The sequence below is a fragment of the Eumetopias jubatus genome, unplaced genomic scaffold, assembly GCF_037043125.1.
Source record: "Eumetopias jubatus isolate StellerSeaLion01/CBP00866 unplaced genomic scaffold, mEumJub1_p1.0 scaffold_8, whole genome shotgun sequence".
Lineage (NCBI taxonomy): Eukaryota > Metazoa > Chordata > Mammalia > Carnivora > Otariidae > Eumetopias > Eumetopias jubatus.
In genome coordinates, this window is record NW_028274814.1 from 80,493,297 (window position 1) to 80,514,447 (window position 21,151).

At 40.0% G+C, this 21,151-nt stretch overlaps 1 protein-coding gene across 5 annotated transcripts in view; it reads left to right on the forward strand.

The window, feature by feature from the left end:
• The window catches only part of SCN8A (sodium voltage-gated channel alpha subunit 8), a 112,935-nt gene that overhangs the window by 16,964 nt on the left and 74,820 nt on the right, over positions 1–21,151 (forward strand). For 3 of the 5 annotated variants that reach the window (XM_028125544.2, XM_028125545.2, XM_088025593.1), the window contains exons 2-5: positions 6,345–6,463; positions 8,469–8,558; positions 9,205–9,333; positions 11,095–11,186. In XM_028125544.2, coding sequence (XP_027981345.1) covers positions 6,345–6,463; positions 8,469–8,558; positions 9,205–9,333; positions 11,095–11,186 — 430 coding nt within the window. Of the gene's footprint in view, positions 1–6,344; positions 6,464–8,468; positions 8,559–9,204; positions 9,334–10,846; positions 10,939–11,094; positions 11,187–21,151 lie in introns of all 5 variants that reach the window. The other 2 variants (XM_028125546.2, XM_028125547.2) reach the window with 1 other exon arrangement.

Below are 21,151 nucleotides of genomic sequence, written 5' to 3' on the forward strand. Positions count from 1 at the left end.
GAACTCAAAGGTCAGAGAAATGGAGGGTGTGGAGTACACTACTTTTAAAAGTAGTGTACTGTTCCCTGTCTCCCTCTCAGGCACGCAGGTGATTTTGTAAAGGCCTGACCTGGTGGTTTGGAGATCCTGGGACATGGGCCAGGGCTTCTTTCATCGCTGCTTAGGCTTTTATGTTGTGTGCCCCAGGGGCTCAAATTTCTCATTCACCAGAGAATCCATCCCCCATCCCAGTTTCATTCTGTGCCACATTGCCACTAAACAGCCTCTCAACACGGCACCAGAGAAGCTGTAAAGAGGCTCCAAACTTGCCATAATATACTGCTTTTCCCTACGTGACCTTTGATAGGTAGTGTGAGCTTTTGTAAAATGTAGAACGCATAGGGGATCATACTCCCTCCTTCACCCATACCTCACAGGAATATTAGGAGGTTGAATGAGGAGGTTATTTAAAAGGCTTGGTGTTTTCATAGAGGGAGTTGCTATAGAAACCCAGAGGCCTACAGGTATTTCAGAGAGGGGATTTCTGGAAAGTCCCAAGGTCTTTGCTTCTTTGAGTAGCCAAATATGGAAGACCTGGACTTTGACCTATTTCAGCTTAACCCTAGGCCTACTGCTTCCTCTTGCTTTTAGGATTCGACTTTCCTACAGCATGCCCCGCCAGAGCCAGTACGCTCTAGTAACAGGAAGAACATTATCACAGTGCAGTCTCAAACACAAGGGATGGTGAATTGAGCATTTCCAGAAGGTATATGGCTCAACACCAGGACTGCTTTCCTACTGGGAGAGAAAGGCATGACTGCCAGATTAGGAAAGGAAAGACTAGATGATGGGAGGAAAGGATCTTTTAAAAAAATATATTGTTGGCAGCTGTTTACTGGGAGTGTGTGGCATGGGTTTGGGTTATTGGAACTGTGGGAAGATATGTGAGATTGACTCCTCCCCTCTGAGAGTGTAAAACCTAGTTTTGGGGGTAACTGGATGGGGCAGAGGGAGGGTTAAAAAAAAAAGACTTAGAGTGGAATGAAAGGCACAAAGTCCAGTTATAAATAGGAGTTCAGAAAAGGGAGAGCTCAGAGTAATTGGGAATATTTCATTAAAAAGTGGGACCTCAGGACCAATTTCAAAATCATGCTTCCTCTGTGGGAAGAGGGGATGTGTTTGGAGTGCATGCAGGAAGGAGCAGCATCAGTAAGGCCTTATCTCTTCAGCAACTGATGGGTACATGGATGTACAATGATGGTATCATTCTTTAGACCTTTTTATATGTTCTACTTCTTAAATGGTTCATTTTTTTTGGTTTTGTTGCTGTGGTATTTGTTTTTTACTGAGATATCATTCACAAGCTAGACAGTTCACCATTTTAAAGTGTGCAGTTCATTGGTCTTTTGTTCACAGGTTGTGCAGTCGTCACCGCTATCTAATTCTAGAACATTCTCATCACCCCAGAGAGACCCCTTTGCAGTGACTCCCCATTCCCCTCTCCATTCAGCCCTAGGCAATGACTAACCAACTTTCTGTCATAGATCTGCCTATTCCAGACATTTCATGTAAATAGAGTCCTACAATATGTGGCCTTTTGTGTCTGAATTCTTTTCAAGATTTTCAAGGTTCACCCATGTTGTGGCATGTATAATCCTTCATTTCTTTCTTTCTTTCCTTTTTTCTGGGCCCAGATGTTTTTAGTTTTCAAGAAGTTCTTCAAATCATTCTGAAGTTCACAATGGGTTAGGAACCACTTTTGGCTATTACTATTCTTAATTCTATTATTTGGCTTGGACTAAAGCTGATTTTTAAAAATTTATCAGTAACACCTTACAGGGCACTCTTCAGATAACGATGTATATATTTTTATTGTGGTAAAATATATGTAACATGAAATTTATCATTTTAACCATTTTTAAGTGCACAATTCAGTGATACTAAATATATCCATCATGTTGTACAACCATCACCACTATCCATTTCCAGAGCTTTTTCATCTTCCCAGAAGGAAACTTACACTCAAACGGTCTCTCCATTTCCCCTCCTCCAGTGCCTGGCAAATTCCATTCTACTTCTATCTCTATGCATCTGCCTATTCCAGATTCCTCAAAGAAGTGGAACTATACTTTGTGTCTGTCTTATAATTCACTTAGCATGATGTCTTGAAGGTTTATCCATATTGTAACATATAAATGAATCTCAATCCCTTTAAAGACTGAATAATATCCCATTATATGGATAGACCACATTTTGTTTATTCATCCATCATTGATGGACATTTCGAGTTCTTTCTGCTTTTGCCGCATTTTGAATAATGCTTTAATGAACCTACATGTATGAGTTTTTGTGTGAATACCTGTTTTTAGTTCTCCTGGGCACATACCTGGGAGTGGAATCGCTGGGTCATATGGTGACTCTGTGTTTAACTTTTGAAGAACTGCCAAACTGTTTTCCAAAGTGGCTGCACCATTTTACAGTCTGCCAGTAATATGTGAGTGTTCCAATTTCTCCACATCATTGCCAGCACTTGTTCTTTTCCATGTTCTTTTTTTTTTCTATTATGACCCCATCCTGGTAAGTGTGAAGTGCTGTCTCATTGTGGTTTTAGTTGCATTTTCTTAATGACTAATGATGTTGAACATCTCTTCATGTGCCTAGTGGCACATGAAGTTTGTCTATCTGCTTTGTAGAAGTGTCTACTTTAAAATTGAATTATTTGTCTTTTTACTGTTGAGTTCTAAGAGTCCTTTTCTAGTCTGGCTGCTAGACCCTTCTTAGATTCACAATATGCAAATATTTCTTCCCATTCTGTGGGGTTCTTTTAACCTCGATAGTGTCATTTGTTGCACAAAATTTTGAATTTTGATGAAGTCCAATTTATCTCTTTTTAATTTGGTTGCTTGTGCTTTAGTGTCACAAGTATGACACCATTGCCTCATCCAAAGATGCAAAGATTTACACTTATGTTTTCTTCAAAGAGTTTTATCATTTTAGCTCTTACATTTAGATCTTTGATCCATTTTGAGTTAATTTTTGTATAAGGTGTGAGGTAGAGGTCCAGATTCATTCTTTTGCATTTGGTTGTCCAGTTGTCCCAGCACTGATTATTGAAGGCTACTCTTTCTCCCTTGAATTGTGTTGGCACCCTTGTCAAAAATCAATTTGCGTAGTTGCATGGGTTTATTTCTGAATTCTCAATTCTGTTCTATTGATAGATACGGCTATCTTTATGCTAGTACCGCAGTGTTGATTACTATAGCTTTGTAGTAAGCTTTGAAACAGGGAAGTGTGAGTCCTCAAATTTGTTCTTATTTTTCAAAATTGTTTTGGCTCTTTTGGTTCCCTTGCATTTCTATATGAATTGAGCATGAATTTTTCAACTTGTTAATTTCTGGCCAAAAAAGCAGTTGAAATTTTGATTGACATTGCATTGAATTTGTAGATTAGTTTGGGGAGTATTCCCATCTTAACAACATTACATCATCTAATCCCTGAGCATGAGATACTTTCCACGGTTTAGGTCTTTGATTTCTTTTGATGATGTTTTGTAATTTTCAGTGTACAAGTCTTATACTTCTTTTATTACATTTATTCCTAGGTATTTTGTTCTTTTGGATGCTCTTGTAAATGGAGTTGTTTTCTTAATTTGCTAATTTTTGGGTTGTTTATTGCTAGTGTATAGAAATACAACTGATTTTTTATATTGATCCTGTATCTTGAAACCGTGCTGAACTTGTTTATGAGCTCTAATAGTTTTGTGTGTATGTATTCCTTAGGGTTTTCCATATGTAGAGTCATTTCATCTGCAAATAGAAATAGTTTTACTTGCTAAACTGCCTTGCCTAGAACATCCAGTACAGAGTTGAATAGAAGTGGTGAGAGGGACATCCTTGTCTTGTTCCTAATTTTAGGGAAAAAGCTTTCAGTCTTATCATTAAATGTGATAATAGCTGTGGATTTTTTCAAAGATGCTCTTTATCCGGTTAAGGAAGTTCCCTTCTATTTCTAGTTTGTTGGGAGTTTTTATTATAAAAGAGTATTAGACTTTGCTGAATGCTTTTTCTGCATCTGTTGAGATGGTCTAGTGGTTATTGCCTTTATTTTATTAGTATGTTGCATTGCATTGATCGATTTTCACATATTAAACCATCTTTGCATTTCTGGGATAAATCCCACTTGATCATGGTGTATAATCCTTTTTATATGCTGCTGGATTCAGTTTGCTGGTATTTTGTTGAGGCTTTTGTGTCTATATTCAAAAGGGATATTATAGTTTTGATTTTTTTCTTTTTTTAAAGATTTTATTTATTTATTTGACAGAGAGAGACACAGCGAGAGAGGGAACACAAGCAGGGGGAGTGGGAGAGGGAGAAGCAGGCTTCCCGCGGAGCAGGGAGCCCAACGCAGGGCTCAATCCCAGGACCCCTGGGATCATGACCTGAGCCGGAGGCAGACGCTTAATGACTGAGCCACCCAGGCGCCCCTAATTTTTTTTTTTTCTTGTGATGTCTTTGTCTGATTTTTTATCAAGACAATACTGGCCTTATAGAATAAGTTGGGCAGTGTGTCCTCTTCTATTTTCTGGAAGAATTTGCAAAGGATTGGTATTAATTCTTTAAACATTTGGTAGAATTCATCAGTGAAGCCATCTGGTCCTGGGCTTTTCTTTGTGGGGGTTCATTTTTTTAATGCAAGGTGCAGAAGAGTATTTATAGTACAATCCCATCTGAGAGAGAAAGAGAGTCTTTTTAAGGCTGTATCTGTGTGCTTGTATTTACACAGAAAAGTTCTGAGAAGATGTATAAAAAAGGATATATAAGCAGCAAAGGTTATCTTTGGGTAGTGAGATAGAGCTTAAGTCTTCTGTGCCTTATATATAATTACAAGCATGTATTGCTTGACATTTTTCGAAAAGCCTACTTAGAATGGCTAACATTTGACCTTTGCTCTTTCATCCACACAGTGAGGTGCTAGTGCTGTGGACTTGCCACTAGCCTTGTCTCCTCAGGAGCTCCGTCTCCTAGGCCCCCTGCATCTCAGGCTTCAGAGTCTGCTGCACCCCTTCCCTGTTCCTCCTCCATCAACACCGGATTACCTGTCAGCTCCCTGAGAACGACCCACAATTATGTGCTAATGTGCCTCTGTACCTTCTGTTCTATTCACCTTCCCTTTCTATTAACCCTTTATCTGCCAGCCCTTCCCCTAGTATCCTTGAAACCCCTTCCAAATATTAGAACACCTATATTAGAAGACCAAATATTGTGAACACCTTCCAGTTCACGCTCCTCCCTTTCATTCTCTACCCAAGGGGAGAAAAAACTCTCCCTCCTGCTGCCTCTCATACATTGCACGTATTTTTGTTATTGAACTTTGTATTTACCCTGCCTCATAATTACTAGTTGACGTATATGGCTTCCCTAAAGGTACAGTTTTATCCAATTCTGTAACCCAGAGTTTAGCACAAAACAGATGCTCAGAAGTACTTTGAATTGAATTCATGAGACAAGAAAAGGCATTGTGGGTAGGATGAGCAATGTGAGCAAAGGCCAAAATTATGAGTTACTATAACATGTACTAGTTTGGCAAGACAGGAAGATTCATGTTGGGAAACATGTTTGAATGATTTTGGCAAGGCTGATTGATCATGGAGGCTCTTAAAAGCCAGATAGAGAAGACTTGGTGGTAAATACTGGCAGAATGAAGAACTCTTCTCACTTACTTCGAGTCTTTGCTCATTTCTTTCTTCTCAGTAAGCTTACCTTGACCACCTCCTTTAAAACGGGTCACCTCTGACCCCAGCACTCTGTGTCTCCCCTTCCCTCCTCTTCCTCCCTTTTCCATAGCACTTAACACATTGTATATCATTTACTTATTCATTATGTTTTTTATCTGTTGCCTGTCTTCCCCATTAGAATATAAGCATCCTGCACCACGGTAGCCTTGTTCACTGCTGTTTCCCAAGCATCTAGAACATTGCCTGGGACGTAGTAGGGATTAGGAAACATTTGTTGGGTGAACGAATCCTGACTTAATGATCTCCAGTATCTTGTCCAGAGCTGGCAGAGTACGGCCTTAGATATAATTCAAATGGTTTGCTTCTGAAAGAAAGAAAGAAATTTATGGACATGTATAAAATTGCTAAGATAGTGCCCACTGTGTGTTATGTATATAATCTGGGGCAGGGCAGGGGAGGGTGGGGAGGGAGAGACAGATACGGTGCCTTAAGTTTTCTTGCCTTAGAAACCAAATTGGGAAGGCAAAATTACAAGTACATTTGAGTTTATTTCTTGCCTAGAAAAATGTTGTTGCGTGTGGTGATTAACTCCCATGCTTTAATAATTTCTCTTTTTCTTTCTCCACAGACCTTTGTAGTATTAAACAGAGGGAAAACTCTCTTCAGATTTAGTGCCACGCCTGCCTTGTACATTTTAAGTCCTTTTAACCTGATAAGAAGAATAGCTATTAAAATTTTGATACATTCATATCCTTTTCTACGAATGTGGAGTGAGTGCAGCATTTGCATGGTCACTGGTATATAGTATATGTTTCTGAACTTTGACAATTGAATTATATATTAAGTGTTTTATTGGTAGTGTTGTTGAAGGTTTGAGTGACCTTCTGCCAGATCCTGAGCTGAGCTTCAGCAAATTCTTTTTTCCTAGGATGATATCATGGTAATCTGGAATTTTGTTGGTATCGTGAAGAGAAACAAATTAAGACAGTAACCTGTAACTTCTTTAAAGTGCTCAGAGTTCAGTAATTTCATCCCGAGGCAAACGATTCAGTTCTTTAATGTAAGTTCAATATTAGAATTTTTGGAAGGCCACTTCTTGAGTACAAAGTATTGAATGAATACTTTAGAGATTTGCCTTGAATATTTCTGATTTCTTGGGCAGTGAGTGTGGAAAGTGCCTGAGATAGTTTCTCAGATTAAATGGCCTCCTTGGTATAGAGTTTAGATATAGATTGCAAGCCTGCTGTGAGTCTTTTTCAGTATTTTTACTCCCCTTCAACAGAAAATGCCAATTTATTCATGTGGCCTTTTATATCTTATTAATACAGGGGAGTGTATGACAGATGAAAAATTATGTGAGGAGTTTAGCAACTTTGCATAATAACTTTAAATTTTATGATTGGTGTTTAGTTTGTCGGTACTTAGTCCCGTGCTTCAAAGGATATTGTATTCTCCAAGTAGGATGAGGAAGGTGGCAGTTGCAATTTAGTAAACTGGTTTGCTAAGCTGTTGCCACATTTTATTAATTCTAAGGATTTAGCAGCATGATTCTGAAATCTGTGGTTTACAGAGACCATAGTTCTGAAACCTAAAGGTTTACAAGGAATCAATAATTCACAGTGGACTTCTTCCCTTTTGTTGGATCAGAAGACAGTGTCTTTTTCTCTTCTAACCAGAACGTGTTCTTATTCGCAGAAGAAAAATTGAGCTGTAGTGAAGAAAAACCCAGCTGTAAGAAGTATTTTTTCTTTTAAAAACTCAATTAGTAGAGTGAAGATAGTGAATGCCATTAGCAAGAGAGAGTGAGTTAGCAACAAATGAGATATGGCTTCTGTGCTTGTTAAAGTGACAGTCTGAGTTTGAGTAACTCACATGCTGACCTAAAGGAGTTTATTTTTTTCTTAGTAGACAAGAACAGAAAGGGCTGAGAAAAGTCTTGGTTGGAACTGAAAAGGCAACAAAATGGTTTGCTATCCGTAAACATTCCTGGACACTTTCAGAATGATCAGATAAATCTACCCCATTATCTAATTCTTAGGAGTATGGTGGTACATATATCCTTGAAATCCTTGCCCAACAGGCCATGACTGGTTTCCCAGATTGTTCAAATGCCACACATAGAGGCTGTTGCCTTGCCCTCTAAGGACAGTTCAGCCCTTTGGAGAACTAGGGGGAAAAACGAACCCTCATGGTCTATACCTGAAACTAACGTAACATTGTGTGCCAACTATACTTCAGTTAAAAAAAAAAAAAGTGAACCATTAATTGCATGTAGATTTTCAGATAACTAGTTATGCAAGATAAGATAACAATAAATGAGTACTGAATAATATAGATTAGATTTAATGTATTTTCTCACCTGATGACTTTGGCATCTGGTAGACTGGTAGATTTCTGGTTGCTATGTATACAGGTATTTAGAGGCTTATTCCATAGCCGCGGCTAAAGTGGCAAGAGGTGGGGGGGGGATGTTTTATCCAAAAGGAATAGAGCAGTGACAGCCCTTTTGAAAGAAAGAGAGTGGCTCTCCTGCTGTGTCCCCCCACAGTTCTCTGGTCGGGTGTGGATACATATGGCAGCATTCTGTGTTCATGGTGGCTTTCATTATCACCTCGCCATTTCCTTATCCTCTGTGCTTTGTCTCCTTTCAGGTTACTGACTTAATTCTCATGATACCCAATGTGAAATGTGTTTGCTTTCTGAGGAAGAAAACAGGCCAGATTTTGTATATTCTCCCTTGACTCTTTTCTACAGTATTTAGCATGATCATTATGTGCACTATTTTGACCAACTGTGTATTCATGACTTTTAGTAACCCTCCTGAATGGTCGAAGAATGTGGAGTAAGTAGCTCATTTATTTATTTGTCCGCTTGCTTGTTTTAAAGATTTTTACACACCAAATCTTGCTTTGCACAGTTTATCCATCAAGGAAGAAAAATGGTTTTTTTCCCACTCTTTACTTCACAGAGAAGGGTGAGGATCCATGTGGAATTTAGGAAATATCCCTAGAAGTCAACTCTAGAAAGAGAAAGTGCGCTCTGGAAGTTACTGCCCTTCACCTCCACCCTCTCCTGTGCTGGCCAGTGCCTTTGACCTGCTGCCCCAGTGCCATCTTGTGCCCTCAGTTAGTCCCTCATGGCACTGCCTTCTCCAACATGAGGTTTCCTATATATATATATATATATATATATTTTTTTTTTAACCTGTCTAAAGTTAAAAATAGCACTGGGGCCTCCTCACCTGGTTCAAAATGATCACCTCCTAGATGGCACCCAGTACAACATTCTAAAGTTCTTGGTTTTGTGTTTCGGTAAGTTTCCTTCAAAGCATCCCTTTCTCTTCCTGCCTTTCTTTCTGCTGCATTGGCTGTGCCCGCTCTGTTTTGTCTCCACCAGTTGAAACCACGTTTCAGGCTGTTATCTGAGAAGATTCATTTAAAGTTTCTGTCTGTTCAGAAATTACCTCAAGCTCTCCATTTCTTTGACAGGTACACATTCACAGGGATTTATACATTTGAATCACTAGTGAAAATCATTGCAAGAGGTTTCTGCATAGATGGCTTTACCTTTTTACGGGATCCGTGGAACTGGTTAGATTTCAGTGTCATCATGATGGCGTAAGTTGTCTGCTTACTTTATTGGTGTTCTGGGTGTGGTTATGGATGTGTGGTTGTATGCCTGGTTGTGTTTGTAAGTGTGTTTGTGGCCAGTTATAAGAGGAATTAATGGATAACCATATAAGGCCAAACGGGCTTATGCCTGTGATTCTTGCTTGCAAGGGCAATGACAGCATGTTTATACAGGAGAGGGTAAGCCAAGGCTTTACAGCTAGGAAAGAAAGTAGCAAGTGATTTTCCATTGACATGCTCTCATATTTTCTCCCCCCTTATAACACTGACCAAGGTTTGCACGCTTATCACCATGGGGCCTTGGTGAAGATTTTGAAATTTTCTAGGCGTTAACCTTAAGCTGAAAATCAGTTTCCTGAGTATGTTGTATTGCATGTAATTTCATGAGGCTGGTCCAGATGTTGCAGACTTGAGAGCACAGTTTAGAGTTAAAACATGAGCCAAGGTATCCGAACTGGTCCCTTCTTAAGGAAGTACTGACCAGAACTTCAAACTACTGTGAGAGAGCAGTATAACCCCATATTAGTATGCTCTAGCTGCATGTTTGTATACCCGTATCTCTTTGGGAAGTGTAACTGATGGCAGAAGAGTTATAGCAGACTTTACTATTTGCATTTTCAGGTGGGGAGGCACTTGGCGGTATGGTAGGGAGTAAGGGTGTCGTATACTTCGTGTGTGCCTGCAGATGTGTGAGAGATTGAGCAAGTTTGTATATACATGGGTCTGAGCATCAGAAAGATGTATTTCAGCTGTAAAATGTGAATGAGTGAACGATATGCATTGAATATTTGAAACTGAAACTTTGACTTTCTGTTATATTAAGGCAATTTCTAGCTTTCCAACATTATGAATACACACTCGTGTTCATTTAAAATTTAAATGTCCTTGCTGGGCACAGAGCTGGTGATAAAATGGGCACTTAACACACTATTTGCTTTGATCCCATGATCCTGAGCCTGCTTTTGTATGTCACGGGTACTTCATCAGTAGGTGTGACTGCAAAGATATGCATACAACTCTTGGATAAGTCATATATATATAGACATTTAGGCACTTTTGCCATTGTCAACTAGGGAGTTATTTAATGTAAATTTGTTTTTATGGGGCTTCTGCTGCAGAAATTTGCCTCCTTTTTCCTAAGAAATTGTTCACAAAGCTTGGGGACATAAGCCTTTGATACCTCCTGACCTTCCTTTTTACTAAAAATAATGAATGGACCAAGAGTAGTCGTTCTGATTGGGATCTACACAGCACGATGCTGATTAAGAGAGTAAGCCCTCGGAACCTCCTGGTTGTATCAGTTCTTTCAAATATTCTTTTGAACTCTCCTTGCCCAATTGAAAAAAGAAGTGTGTTCTTTAAGTGTTTATATTTTGAAATTTTCTTTTTCAACAACAAAAAGAATGAAATCATAGCTTGTATATAAGACCCTTTCTTCCCCCCATTGTCAAACCCTCGCCCAGTGGTACCATTACAAGTTAACTTTGGTTTGATTCTGCAGGTATATAACAGAGTTTGTAAACCTAGGCAATGTTTCAGCTCTACGCACTTTCAGGGTACTGAGGGCTTTGAAAACTATTTCGGTAATCCCAGGTAAGATGGCCCGGGGTTGGTGTTAGGTGTTGGGTTAGGGCCCTGACGTGACGTATTGTACTTTTTGTTTTGTTTTGGTTTTGTTTTTTTCCTTCGGTGTTTGTGTTCGTGTCTGTGTTTGTCATTTGTGTCTGTGTGTGACCTCCCTTACTACAGATATGTGACAGAGTTTGTGGACCTGGGCAATGTCTCAGCGCTGAGAACATTCAGGGTTCTCCGAGCTTTGAAAACTATCTCTGTAATTCCAGGTGAGAAAATTTATACACAAAACTGACTGCCTCATTTCCTCTTTGCCCTCCATTCATTTTGTCCACCACATTCTAAACCGGTGTCAGCACACTTGACATGGCCTTGCATTGCGCATGTTTTTCCTGGGAGACGTTCTCTGGAATGGCCCTTTGGTCCTAAGGCAGATTCAATGGCAGCGCTTTGCCAGGCATGCAGCCCCCATTCCATCCATGCTTTGAAAAAGCACGTGCTTATAAATCACTTGGATCTTCCAATATCTGAAAAAATTGTCACAGAGCTAGCTGTCTCTTTGAACATAAATCATTTGCTTCCTGGCCTCATGGAATTACAGTAAATTTAACATTCACCGTCATCCCATTGCTTGTGATTTCTAGGCTTCCTGTCGCATGGTTTGCTGATGGGATGTTATTCAACGAAGTACACTTTTATTGTTACTGTGTTAATGGAATTATTTAACCACAGAAGACCCCTACCCTGTTAACTAGTCCAGTCTTAGAGCCAAATTGAAGAGCCTTGGAGTTAGTGAACTAAACTTTAGTAATCACTAGCACATCCTATTGCTGTCTGTTTCACTGGAGTAAGAACCAGTAGACATCTACTATGTATGTATTCAGAGGCCATTCTCAAACACAAATCCCAGTGAAAGCTTGTGCAGATGCTGTTAAAACAGTGAAAGGTAAGATAACATAGATCTGTCTGAATGTAGGGGCAAACAACAAGGACAGAAACTTGAGGGAAAAAAAGGAATCAGTCAGTGGGTGGTTGTGAAGTAGTTAATTGACAATCGTTTCATAATTTTTGCCTTTTTCTTTTGGTCCTGGTTGAGTTAGCCCAGTGGTTCTTAACTTTTTGAAGGTTTTGGATCCTTTTGAGAATCAGGGGGAAGTTCCCGGACCCTGCTGAAACCCTCCTATGGACCCCACGTTGAGATCCTTAATTTAATTTAAATCCTTACTACCAGGTAGTGCTTAACTGTTTTTTCTAAAGGCTGGTCTTGAAATCTGGAAGGAAAGATATTTGAGCTAGTCTTTCAAGCCTGAGATACACGGGCAGTAACGTGGCAGAAATCAAGAGCGTGCGGCTGCCAACTGGATGCTAGTTCCGTTCAGGGGCTTTCAGGGAAGACTCCTAAGGGACCAAGCTTCCCGCTGCACTTTTGTGGAAACAGAGACATGAAGAACAGAGGCATCCTGTTCCTGGCTTCGCGTGACTCTTCTGGTGGCTGACTCAGAAATATTCCTCTTTTCCCCTTTTCAACTTTATCTGAATGTCAGACACAGAGAAAGGGAAGCACAAAGGTAGAGTCCTGCAGAGGGCTGACTTGGAATGTGGCTTTCTGAGAACCTCAAGGAAGGTAAACCTCAGTTTCTCCATTTACAAATCTGGGCATGAAGTGGGCCAGTAAATTTGGGCCCTACTGAAAATGAATTCTTTTATAGTTAGCAATGGGAGCTTTCTCCCTATCAACTAGAGGCTGGGCATCAGTTGGAGTATATTCTTGGCAAAAAACTACAACCCTGACTTATCAAGGTTCAGTTCCTAGCCATTTTAAATCGGTTTGACAAAAAAGTGAAGCTCATTCTCCAGGCAACCTCACACAGCTCATTGATGGTACCTTCACCCTTAGGAAGGCCTTGTCTTATTTCTTCAGGCGTCTGGAGCACCAAATCTTTACTTTCATTTTCCCTCTTCTCTCTTTCTTCTCTGCCCTCTTTTAAATATGATCCCATGTTTTCTGCTCCCTTCCCCCAACGTACTCTGCAAGGCATCTGTCTCTTTATGTTCTTGTGATCTGAAACTTCTCTTCCAGAATTAAATTGGAAAGCTGCGTTCTGTTCACTAACTAGGGCAGCAGATGCTATCTCTGGTCTAGCTCTTAGCTTCTGTCTCTGCTGTATGGATAGCTTCTGACCACAGCATTTCTGCAAGGTAACTCTTGACTGGCGTCATATTACTTATCCCTACTATCAAATTATTGATCTATCTATAAAATATATTTGTAAACACATAGTAGTGCTCCATAAATGATTTTAGTGTAGCAATTATTATTATAGAGAAGAAACCTAAACCCAAAGAAAGGGTTTATATCAAGGCTTAGACCTCAACTTCACAATTTGAAATAGATTCCTGATTCCTGTTTCCAGAAGCACCCCCACTGGAGCTGGCTTTGTGAAGTTAAGTGGGATGCAAAATAACTCTAAGGGATAATAAAGCCAATAATAGATCTCTGTCAGTGAGTGGTATAATTGATACTTGAATTAAAGTGTGACTTTTTATGCCAAGTCCTTTCACTCCCTGTACTATTTATAGAGGACTATTGCCCTGTTCCTACCTGCCTGTTAGCCAGCTCTCCTTTCAAGGTGGGAGCACCATTGTATGAGTCACTAGACCTAGTGCCATCTCTTGATTGGAAATCTCCGTCATTCTGACTCTATTGTAGAGCCAGGCCTTCATCCCCTCTTAGTGAAAGCCATTGTTGTGCATACCAAGTTTTCTCGTGGATCAGTTCAGTGGGATTGGTGCTGTCTTTACCTTTTCCTGTTCCCAGTTTGATTGTAGGCTTTTGCTGAAGCTGCCAAAAACAGAAGTGAGAGCAACCACAGAACTGACATGGGGTCTGCAAAATCCCACAAAGCCTTCAGCTCCCTTCATGAAAGTTTTCCTTTCCTGGACAACTCACCCACTCACCTGGGCTGACACTGCCCTCCCTCTTAGCACCTTTGGTAGATAGTCTGAATGTGTCAGCGTGGTCAGGACTCCCAGAAGATGGGACGGTGCAGTGCATCAGTTAGCTCCAGCCTTTTGGATAAGGGGTGCTTTGATTTAGAGCCTTCTAGTGACTTAGAAAAGACCAAACCCACATTCTGACCCTTTTTATTTGCTGATTGAAGACATAGATATGTATTACACATGGTTTCCCTTTTGCTTCAGAGGCCTTGGCTTGAAGAACAGTGCGTGCAAACTGCAGTTACAGGAAAAGACCCTTCCTACGTTTTCTTTGGTCCAGAATTTGCTGGATTCAACTTGACATTGAAGTATTCTGTGTAGAAATTCATGTCTTAAAACTTTGTATTCAGGGCACCTGGGTGGCTCAGTCAGTTGATCGTCCGACTCTTGGTTTCAGCTCAGGTCATGGTCTCTGGGTGGTGGGAATCGAGCCCCACGTCAGGCTCTGTGCTCAGCACGGAGTCTGCTTGTCCCTCTCCCTTTGCTCCTCCCCCCCCCCACCCCATCTCTCTCTCTCTAAAATAAATAAATAAAATCTTTAAGCAAGCAAACAAACGAAAACTTTGTTTTTGCTTTATATTCATTTGGGGCCCGGGCATAAAAATGAGCTTCCGAGTGACTTTGTCAGAAGTTTCATCTTCTGCCTGTTTTAACTATGTGCCACAGGACTGACATGCCCAAAGTTAGGGCAAAAATCTCAAAGCAGGAATCTGAGGTTTTTCCTATGGAGTAGCATTTAGTGGTGTAAATAAAACCAGTTGGGACAGCCTTACTTGCCAGTTGCTTCTCATTTCTATTATCATTTCAGTGACTCCCGAAAAGCGCTGCTTCTCTGTTTGCCAACACTATTTTAATATCATTTTGCTTTCTTTAGAGTTATAATTTTTTTATTCTTTTTCCCTTTGATTTTTTATTTCTGTGCTTTCATTTCTGTTACTTTCTCTCCTTACCTGTGGTATCAGATAAGAAGCAGGAAAAATGATGGGCCCTTCTTCTTCCCACCCCGGTATTCACAAAGAAAGCATTTTCTTCAGACGTATGCATTATGAATATGGCAATTTCTGCTGCACAGTGAAGGGGGATAGAAAGTGTTTTCAGACTATATTTAGATTCCTTGTTTCCTTTATAATATTCTAGTTTTTAATCCAGTTGCTTTTGTATTTCTCCTTTTCCCATTGCTTCTAAGAAAAGATAACTGAAGTTGAACACAGTGGTCTTACATGGGAAAACACTTCAGTCTCAAAGGATCCCACTGACCCACGTTTGGGAGCTAGTTTAAGTTTTGCTCAGACTTTGTGATACGAACCTGGTCTTGAGTAAATAAATCTGCTTCCAAATCTCTCCCAAATTATTCTTGATCTAAAGAACCCTCAACAATATCATTGTGAGGGGCACCTGGGTAGCTCAGTCAGTTAAGCGTCTGCCTTTGGCTCAGGTCATGATTCCAGTGTCCTGGGATCGAGTCCCATGTCAGGCTCCCTGCTCAGCTCTGCCTCTCCCCCTGCTCATGCTCTCTCTCTCTCTCAAATAAATAAAATAAAGAGTATCATTGTGAAACTTGAACCTGCAGCAAGAAAATTGACCTGGTACAACTTTACCCTAGGTCTTGTCTGGACCAAGCCAGACTTTGGGAATTGGGGAACTATTTTCCCCGGGGGTGAGAACTGCTTGTTACTGCTCTTGAGACCCATTCCAATGTTAATTTTGTAGAATTAGCTCATGTTGCTTCAAACCAGACAGATTTCTCAACCTGAGCCACAAGCTAGGAAATATAAATTTACTTTATTTATAATCTGGCATCACCACTGTAGAAGATTTTGATCCCAGTATGCATGGCTGGTTTCTCGGGACTTGGCACATAAGCAGGCTTTTTTCATTTGTCCAAGGGATTTCTGGGCATCATGAAAGGTAACAGGAGGTTCAGAGGTGTGTTTGGATATAGAGGCTTCACCTGCTTCTCAAAATTCCTCAAATGTCCCGACTTCCTCTCTGGTAGCTGACATTTCTGTACATTGGGTCCAGCTGTCTTCTCTTGATCGGTAGTAAATGTATTAACTGCTCCTGCCCAGACTCATCCCAATGCTAGTTAATGTTAGCCTTTTCCAAGAGTTCTCGCTGTCCAATTTGCCCCCACGGGGCTTCTGTTGCACACTCTGTTGTGTAGGAGTTGTTTGAAGGAGCATTCTGCTCTGTTTGGGATAATCAGTTTCCAATCAGTATCTTGCTTGTTCTGGTGTGTGGTGTTGTGAGCCAGTAGAAGAAGCAAGGCAACTTGTCCTCACAGCCAGAACAGTGGCATTTTCCATTCTTGCATGCAACAGGTCAGGAATTCTACCAGCAACTTCTTACTTTATTGATCTGTGTTGGTGGTAACAGGGAGCACTTTTGCCTGGCTGCATTTACTAGCGCGTGTCAGTCACTGCTAGCAAGACTATAGAGCTTGAGCTCAAGAAAGGCATTATATGAAAGACCATCAGGTCCATGAAAAGATCCTCAATATCACTAGTCATTAGGGAAAAGCAAATTAAAACCATAATGAGATATCACCTCACACAAGTTAGAATGGCCGTCATCGAAGAGACGAGATAGCAAACACTGGCATGGCTGTGGAGAAAAGGGAACCGTTGCACACTGTTGGGATTAGTAAATTGGTTCAGCCACTATGGGAAACAGTATGAAGGATCCTCAAAAATTAAAAATAGAACTACCATATGATCCAGCAACTCCACTTCTGGGAATATATCCAAAGGAAACGAAAACACTAACTCAAAAAAGATATCTGCACCCCATGTTCATAACAGCATTATTTACAATAGCCAAGACATGGAAACAATCTGAGTGTCCATTGATGGATGAATAGATAGAGTTGTGAGATAGATACACAATGGAATATTATTCAGGTATAAAAAAACGAGGAAATCCTAACGATTTTTGACAACATGGATGGACCTTGAAAAGTTGGACAAAGACAAATAAACACCGTATGATCTCACTGATGTATGGAATCTAAAAACAAACAAACTCATAGAAAAAGAGATCGGAGTGTGGATACCCGAGGCAGAGTGTGGGGGGAGGAGGAATTGGAGGAAGGGCGCCAAAAGGTACAGACTTCCAGGTATAAGAAAGAAACTGCTAGGGACATAATGTACAACATGACAGCGATAACTGACACCACTGCACGATACATAGGGGAGTTGTTAACAGTAACTCCTAAGAATTCTCATCACAAGGAAAAAATTTTTTTCCTCTTTTTGTCCCCTTCTCTTTTTATTGTATCTATATGAGAGGTGGGTGTTAGCTAAACCTACGGCGGCAATCATTTCACAGTATACGTGAATCAAACCATTGTGATGTGTACCTTACACATCTACAGTGATGTATGTCAATTATTTCTCAATAAAACTGGGGGGTGGGGGAAATGCATTCATAGGCTCATCTCCATAACTTGGCATTGATGTCTGCAAGTACGGTCATTCACAATCATTAACCCTAATGGAAGGAGGAAGCGTCTTGGCAGAGGCCAAATGACCCAGTGACCATTTACATTTAACATTGCTGTGTAATTGTATGTCTACCTCGGCATGCTAACATTACGCCACACCACCTTTCTTCTTGTGGGACCTGAATGAAAATCTTGGAGAGTAAACTTTTTAGTTGGTCATAGTTAGTGTTATTTAGCAGTTATTCTTGCTCAATTAAGATTTGTTTCTCTGAGCCCCTGTGAAGTAAAAGCAGCTGAATACCATTTCCAACTTAAGCTTTTATTTTAAGCTTCTTGAAAGCTGAAAGAACTCTCACCAAGGAGTTGATCTAAACCTCAGACTTCAGAAGAAAACACTTGAAGCTTTTTTTTTTTTTTTTTTTTTAGCCTTCTTGACTCATGTTTACAGATTTCTTCAGCAATGACTTCTGGTTTATGAAGAAAAGATTTTAAACCAACTGACTGAGAGCATTTAGGTCTATCCCCAGGAAAATGATGAGTTCCATGTATGGTTGGTGTATTAGTTGAACATCTTTGGTTGCAAGTGAAAGGATACATGAAGGGCTGGAATGCTTCTGGGCTTCTGGAAGCCAGTGAAACCAGAATGCAGAGCCAGAAAGCTCCAGATACCAGGAAGTATTTTTTCTTTATGTTTTTTCTCTCCATGTGTCTATTTCCTTTTTCTATCTCTTAGCTTACTAACTGCCTTTACTTCTCAGACATCCTAATATAATGACAGAATATGGCTACCACTTAGTTCCCAAATTTACATGTTACCATTCCTTCCACTTGGAAAGACTACTAGACTGTCTTTTGTCCCATTTTAAGGTCCCAGAGGAAAAGATCAGGATTTAGGTCAGATGTCCACCCTGACATCTGTAACCTATTAACAGACGGTCACTTCCTATAAATAAGGCTGCTGGGGGCCCCGCTTTATAAAACGGGATAATTTGAGCCTCATGGCCTAGAATTTCCTGTTAAATGGGCTTGGAACTGTCCAGAGAGTTCCCAGCCCAGGAAAATCAGATTAGACTCATGCTAAAATTGTATTTTTTTTAATTTGATTGATTGATATCGCAAATGCATTGGTTTGACTATTTTGTAGTATTATACTCTTGTTACTAATACAAATGACAGCTTATAGTTCCTTTCTCCATTCATTTAAAATGGAAATAGAAATGGCCTTGAACAATCATCCAGTGTTCAGATCAATGATTGTCTGAACCATTCAGGGAAGATATAAGCTCTTCTCAAAGAAATCCAGGAAAAGAAACTACAACCATCCTTCAGTGACCTATTCAACTATTTCTTTTTTTTTTAATCATGCTTTGACTTTGAAAACAGAACTGTGTAATTTTAGGAGCCTAGAATTAAATTATTGACCTAGTAGAGGCCCACCTCAACCGAGCCAAATACAATGAAGAACTTTTCTATTCCTCAGCAACTTATGAAAATAAGGCCCATAATACTGAAACAACTTTTATTTCTTGATGGTTGCTTTCTATTTTATACCACCAGTATCTTCTTACTTATCTGTGTGACTGTGATACAGTTTCTCAGGGCCTTTGGAATAAGATTGAAATTTCAGCTACTTAATCTCGAAGAAATAAATATCTCTGCCCTATTTTGAAAGACTTTTAAAGAAGATTCTTCAGCTTTTCCTCTACTGCCCACTGCTACATACTCCTGGGTGTATCCACATTCTGTGTATAAGAAAATGAGGTGGGACCTTGACTTTGTTCTGATGTACAGTGGGTCATAGCTAATGACTGAGCCAGGACCAGAGTTCCTACTTTCTGATTTCCTGTCTGATGCTCTTTTTGAACAGTCTTTTTTTTTTTTTTTTAAAGATTTGATTTTAAGAGAGAGAGAAAAAAAGAGCACTATCAGGGGGAGGGGCACAGGGAAAGGGAGAAGCAGACACCCTGTGAAGCAGGGAGCCTGATGTGGGACTCGATCCCAGGACCCTGAGATTATGACCTGAGCCCAAGGCAAACACTTAGCTGACTGAGCCACCCAAGTGCCCCTGCACAGTCTTATGAGGAGAAAATAATCAGGTTAGAAATGTCTTGTGTCCTATGCCTTGAATGTAGACAGTTTCTTCCTAATCCCTTTGGTGGCCACAGTCTCCATGGAAGGTCCATTCTATAAGAAAACGCAGGCCTTTGCATACTTTTGTGTCTCTACAATCTTAATTCATAGCTCTTTTTTCTTTATTTCCTCTTAGATCCCTTTCAGGGTATCTGTGTGAGAGGAAAGAAAATTTCTCATTCATTTGCTCTTTAAATAAAAATATGTCGAGTGCATGCTTTGTGCCAGGTCCTATGCTAGGCATAGCATGCATTACTATTATTGGACTCAGATAGAAAACTCTATTGAATTCAACTTTGAAAATTCTAGGTGGTTACTTGCAAAATACAGCAAAGAACTAGTCATGTCCATACTCCCCATTAGATCACCATGATACAAGGTCAGCCATGCAGTGTCATTATCCCAATCATATCTCTTTGACGAGGGCAACGTGTGTAATAGCGATAGCTTGCAAGCGTTAAGTGCCAGATACTATACTTGGTATTTTGCGTTCATTATCTTATTTAAGCCTCACAACAACCCGGTGAGGGGTATTGTAAATACCTTCTTATAGATGAATAAACTGAGGTTCAGGCAAAAATGGTTAACATTTGAGTCATTTACTATGTACCAGGTACAGTGTTAAGTGCTTATATGAATTATGCTTAATCCTCACAAGAGCCCTATGATAGTCAACTATAATTATTCCCATTTTAAAGATGAAAAAACTAGGATTCCAAGAGGTTAGGTATATTGCTCAGGTCATACTAGTAAGTGGTCTAACTTAGTTAAGAGTAGTAATTATGCACCTAGCTTCACAATTCAAAGCCAAGAATAGGATTTCTCTTGAATTTTAGTCTAATATTCCTGCCTTCAGAAGTGGATCATGGGTGAGATCACTCTTGAGTCCTATGTGTCAAGGCACTGTGACTGCCTTCCACCTGTCCTGGTACACTGGCCTCCCTGGAGTGCTCAGTGCGTTGTTGGCCATTTCCTATGGATGGCCTGATGTCTCAGCATGCCCAGGACAGCCTCACACAGAATCCGTTTTGACCCAAACATCATGAACCCACCACCATGTTTTCCTGTGTCTCCTATCACTGATACCTTCCTTGCAGTTAAGAAAGCTACACGCAGGTTCAAATTTGAACGAGTGGCTTGTATTTAAACCTCCAATTCAAGTGGGTTAGATTTTGTTTTGTTTTGTTTTCAATCTAGGACAGAAAAAAGGCCAGTTGTAGAGAACAGGGCATATATGTGGTCCAGAGAAGGTGTATTTGTAAATGGAAAGACAAACTGTAAATACTGGGTTGATAATAATTAACCTTTTCAATACATTGTTATTTCCAGAACTCTTGGGAAAATATTTATCATACTTTCTCACAACTTGGCTTTTAAACTTTCCAGTAGTTCTCTGTCCAACCAGGAAACCTCCTCAATCCCTGATCTTCCCATTTGTTTATTCAGTGAATATTTATTGAGTACCTGCTGTGGGTTAGGCAGTCTAGATACAGTTGTGAAAGAGACAGATAAATAATTAATTATAAGCAAGATAAATGCTATAGAGGAAAGTATAAGGTGCTATTAAATTATTAATAATAATGGGGGAGGGAGAAGAATTGAAAGTCAGGGAAGGCTTTCTGAGGGAATTGCTATTTAAGCTGAGCCTGAAGAATGAAGAGGAAT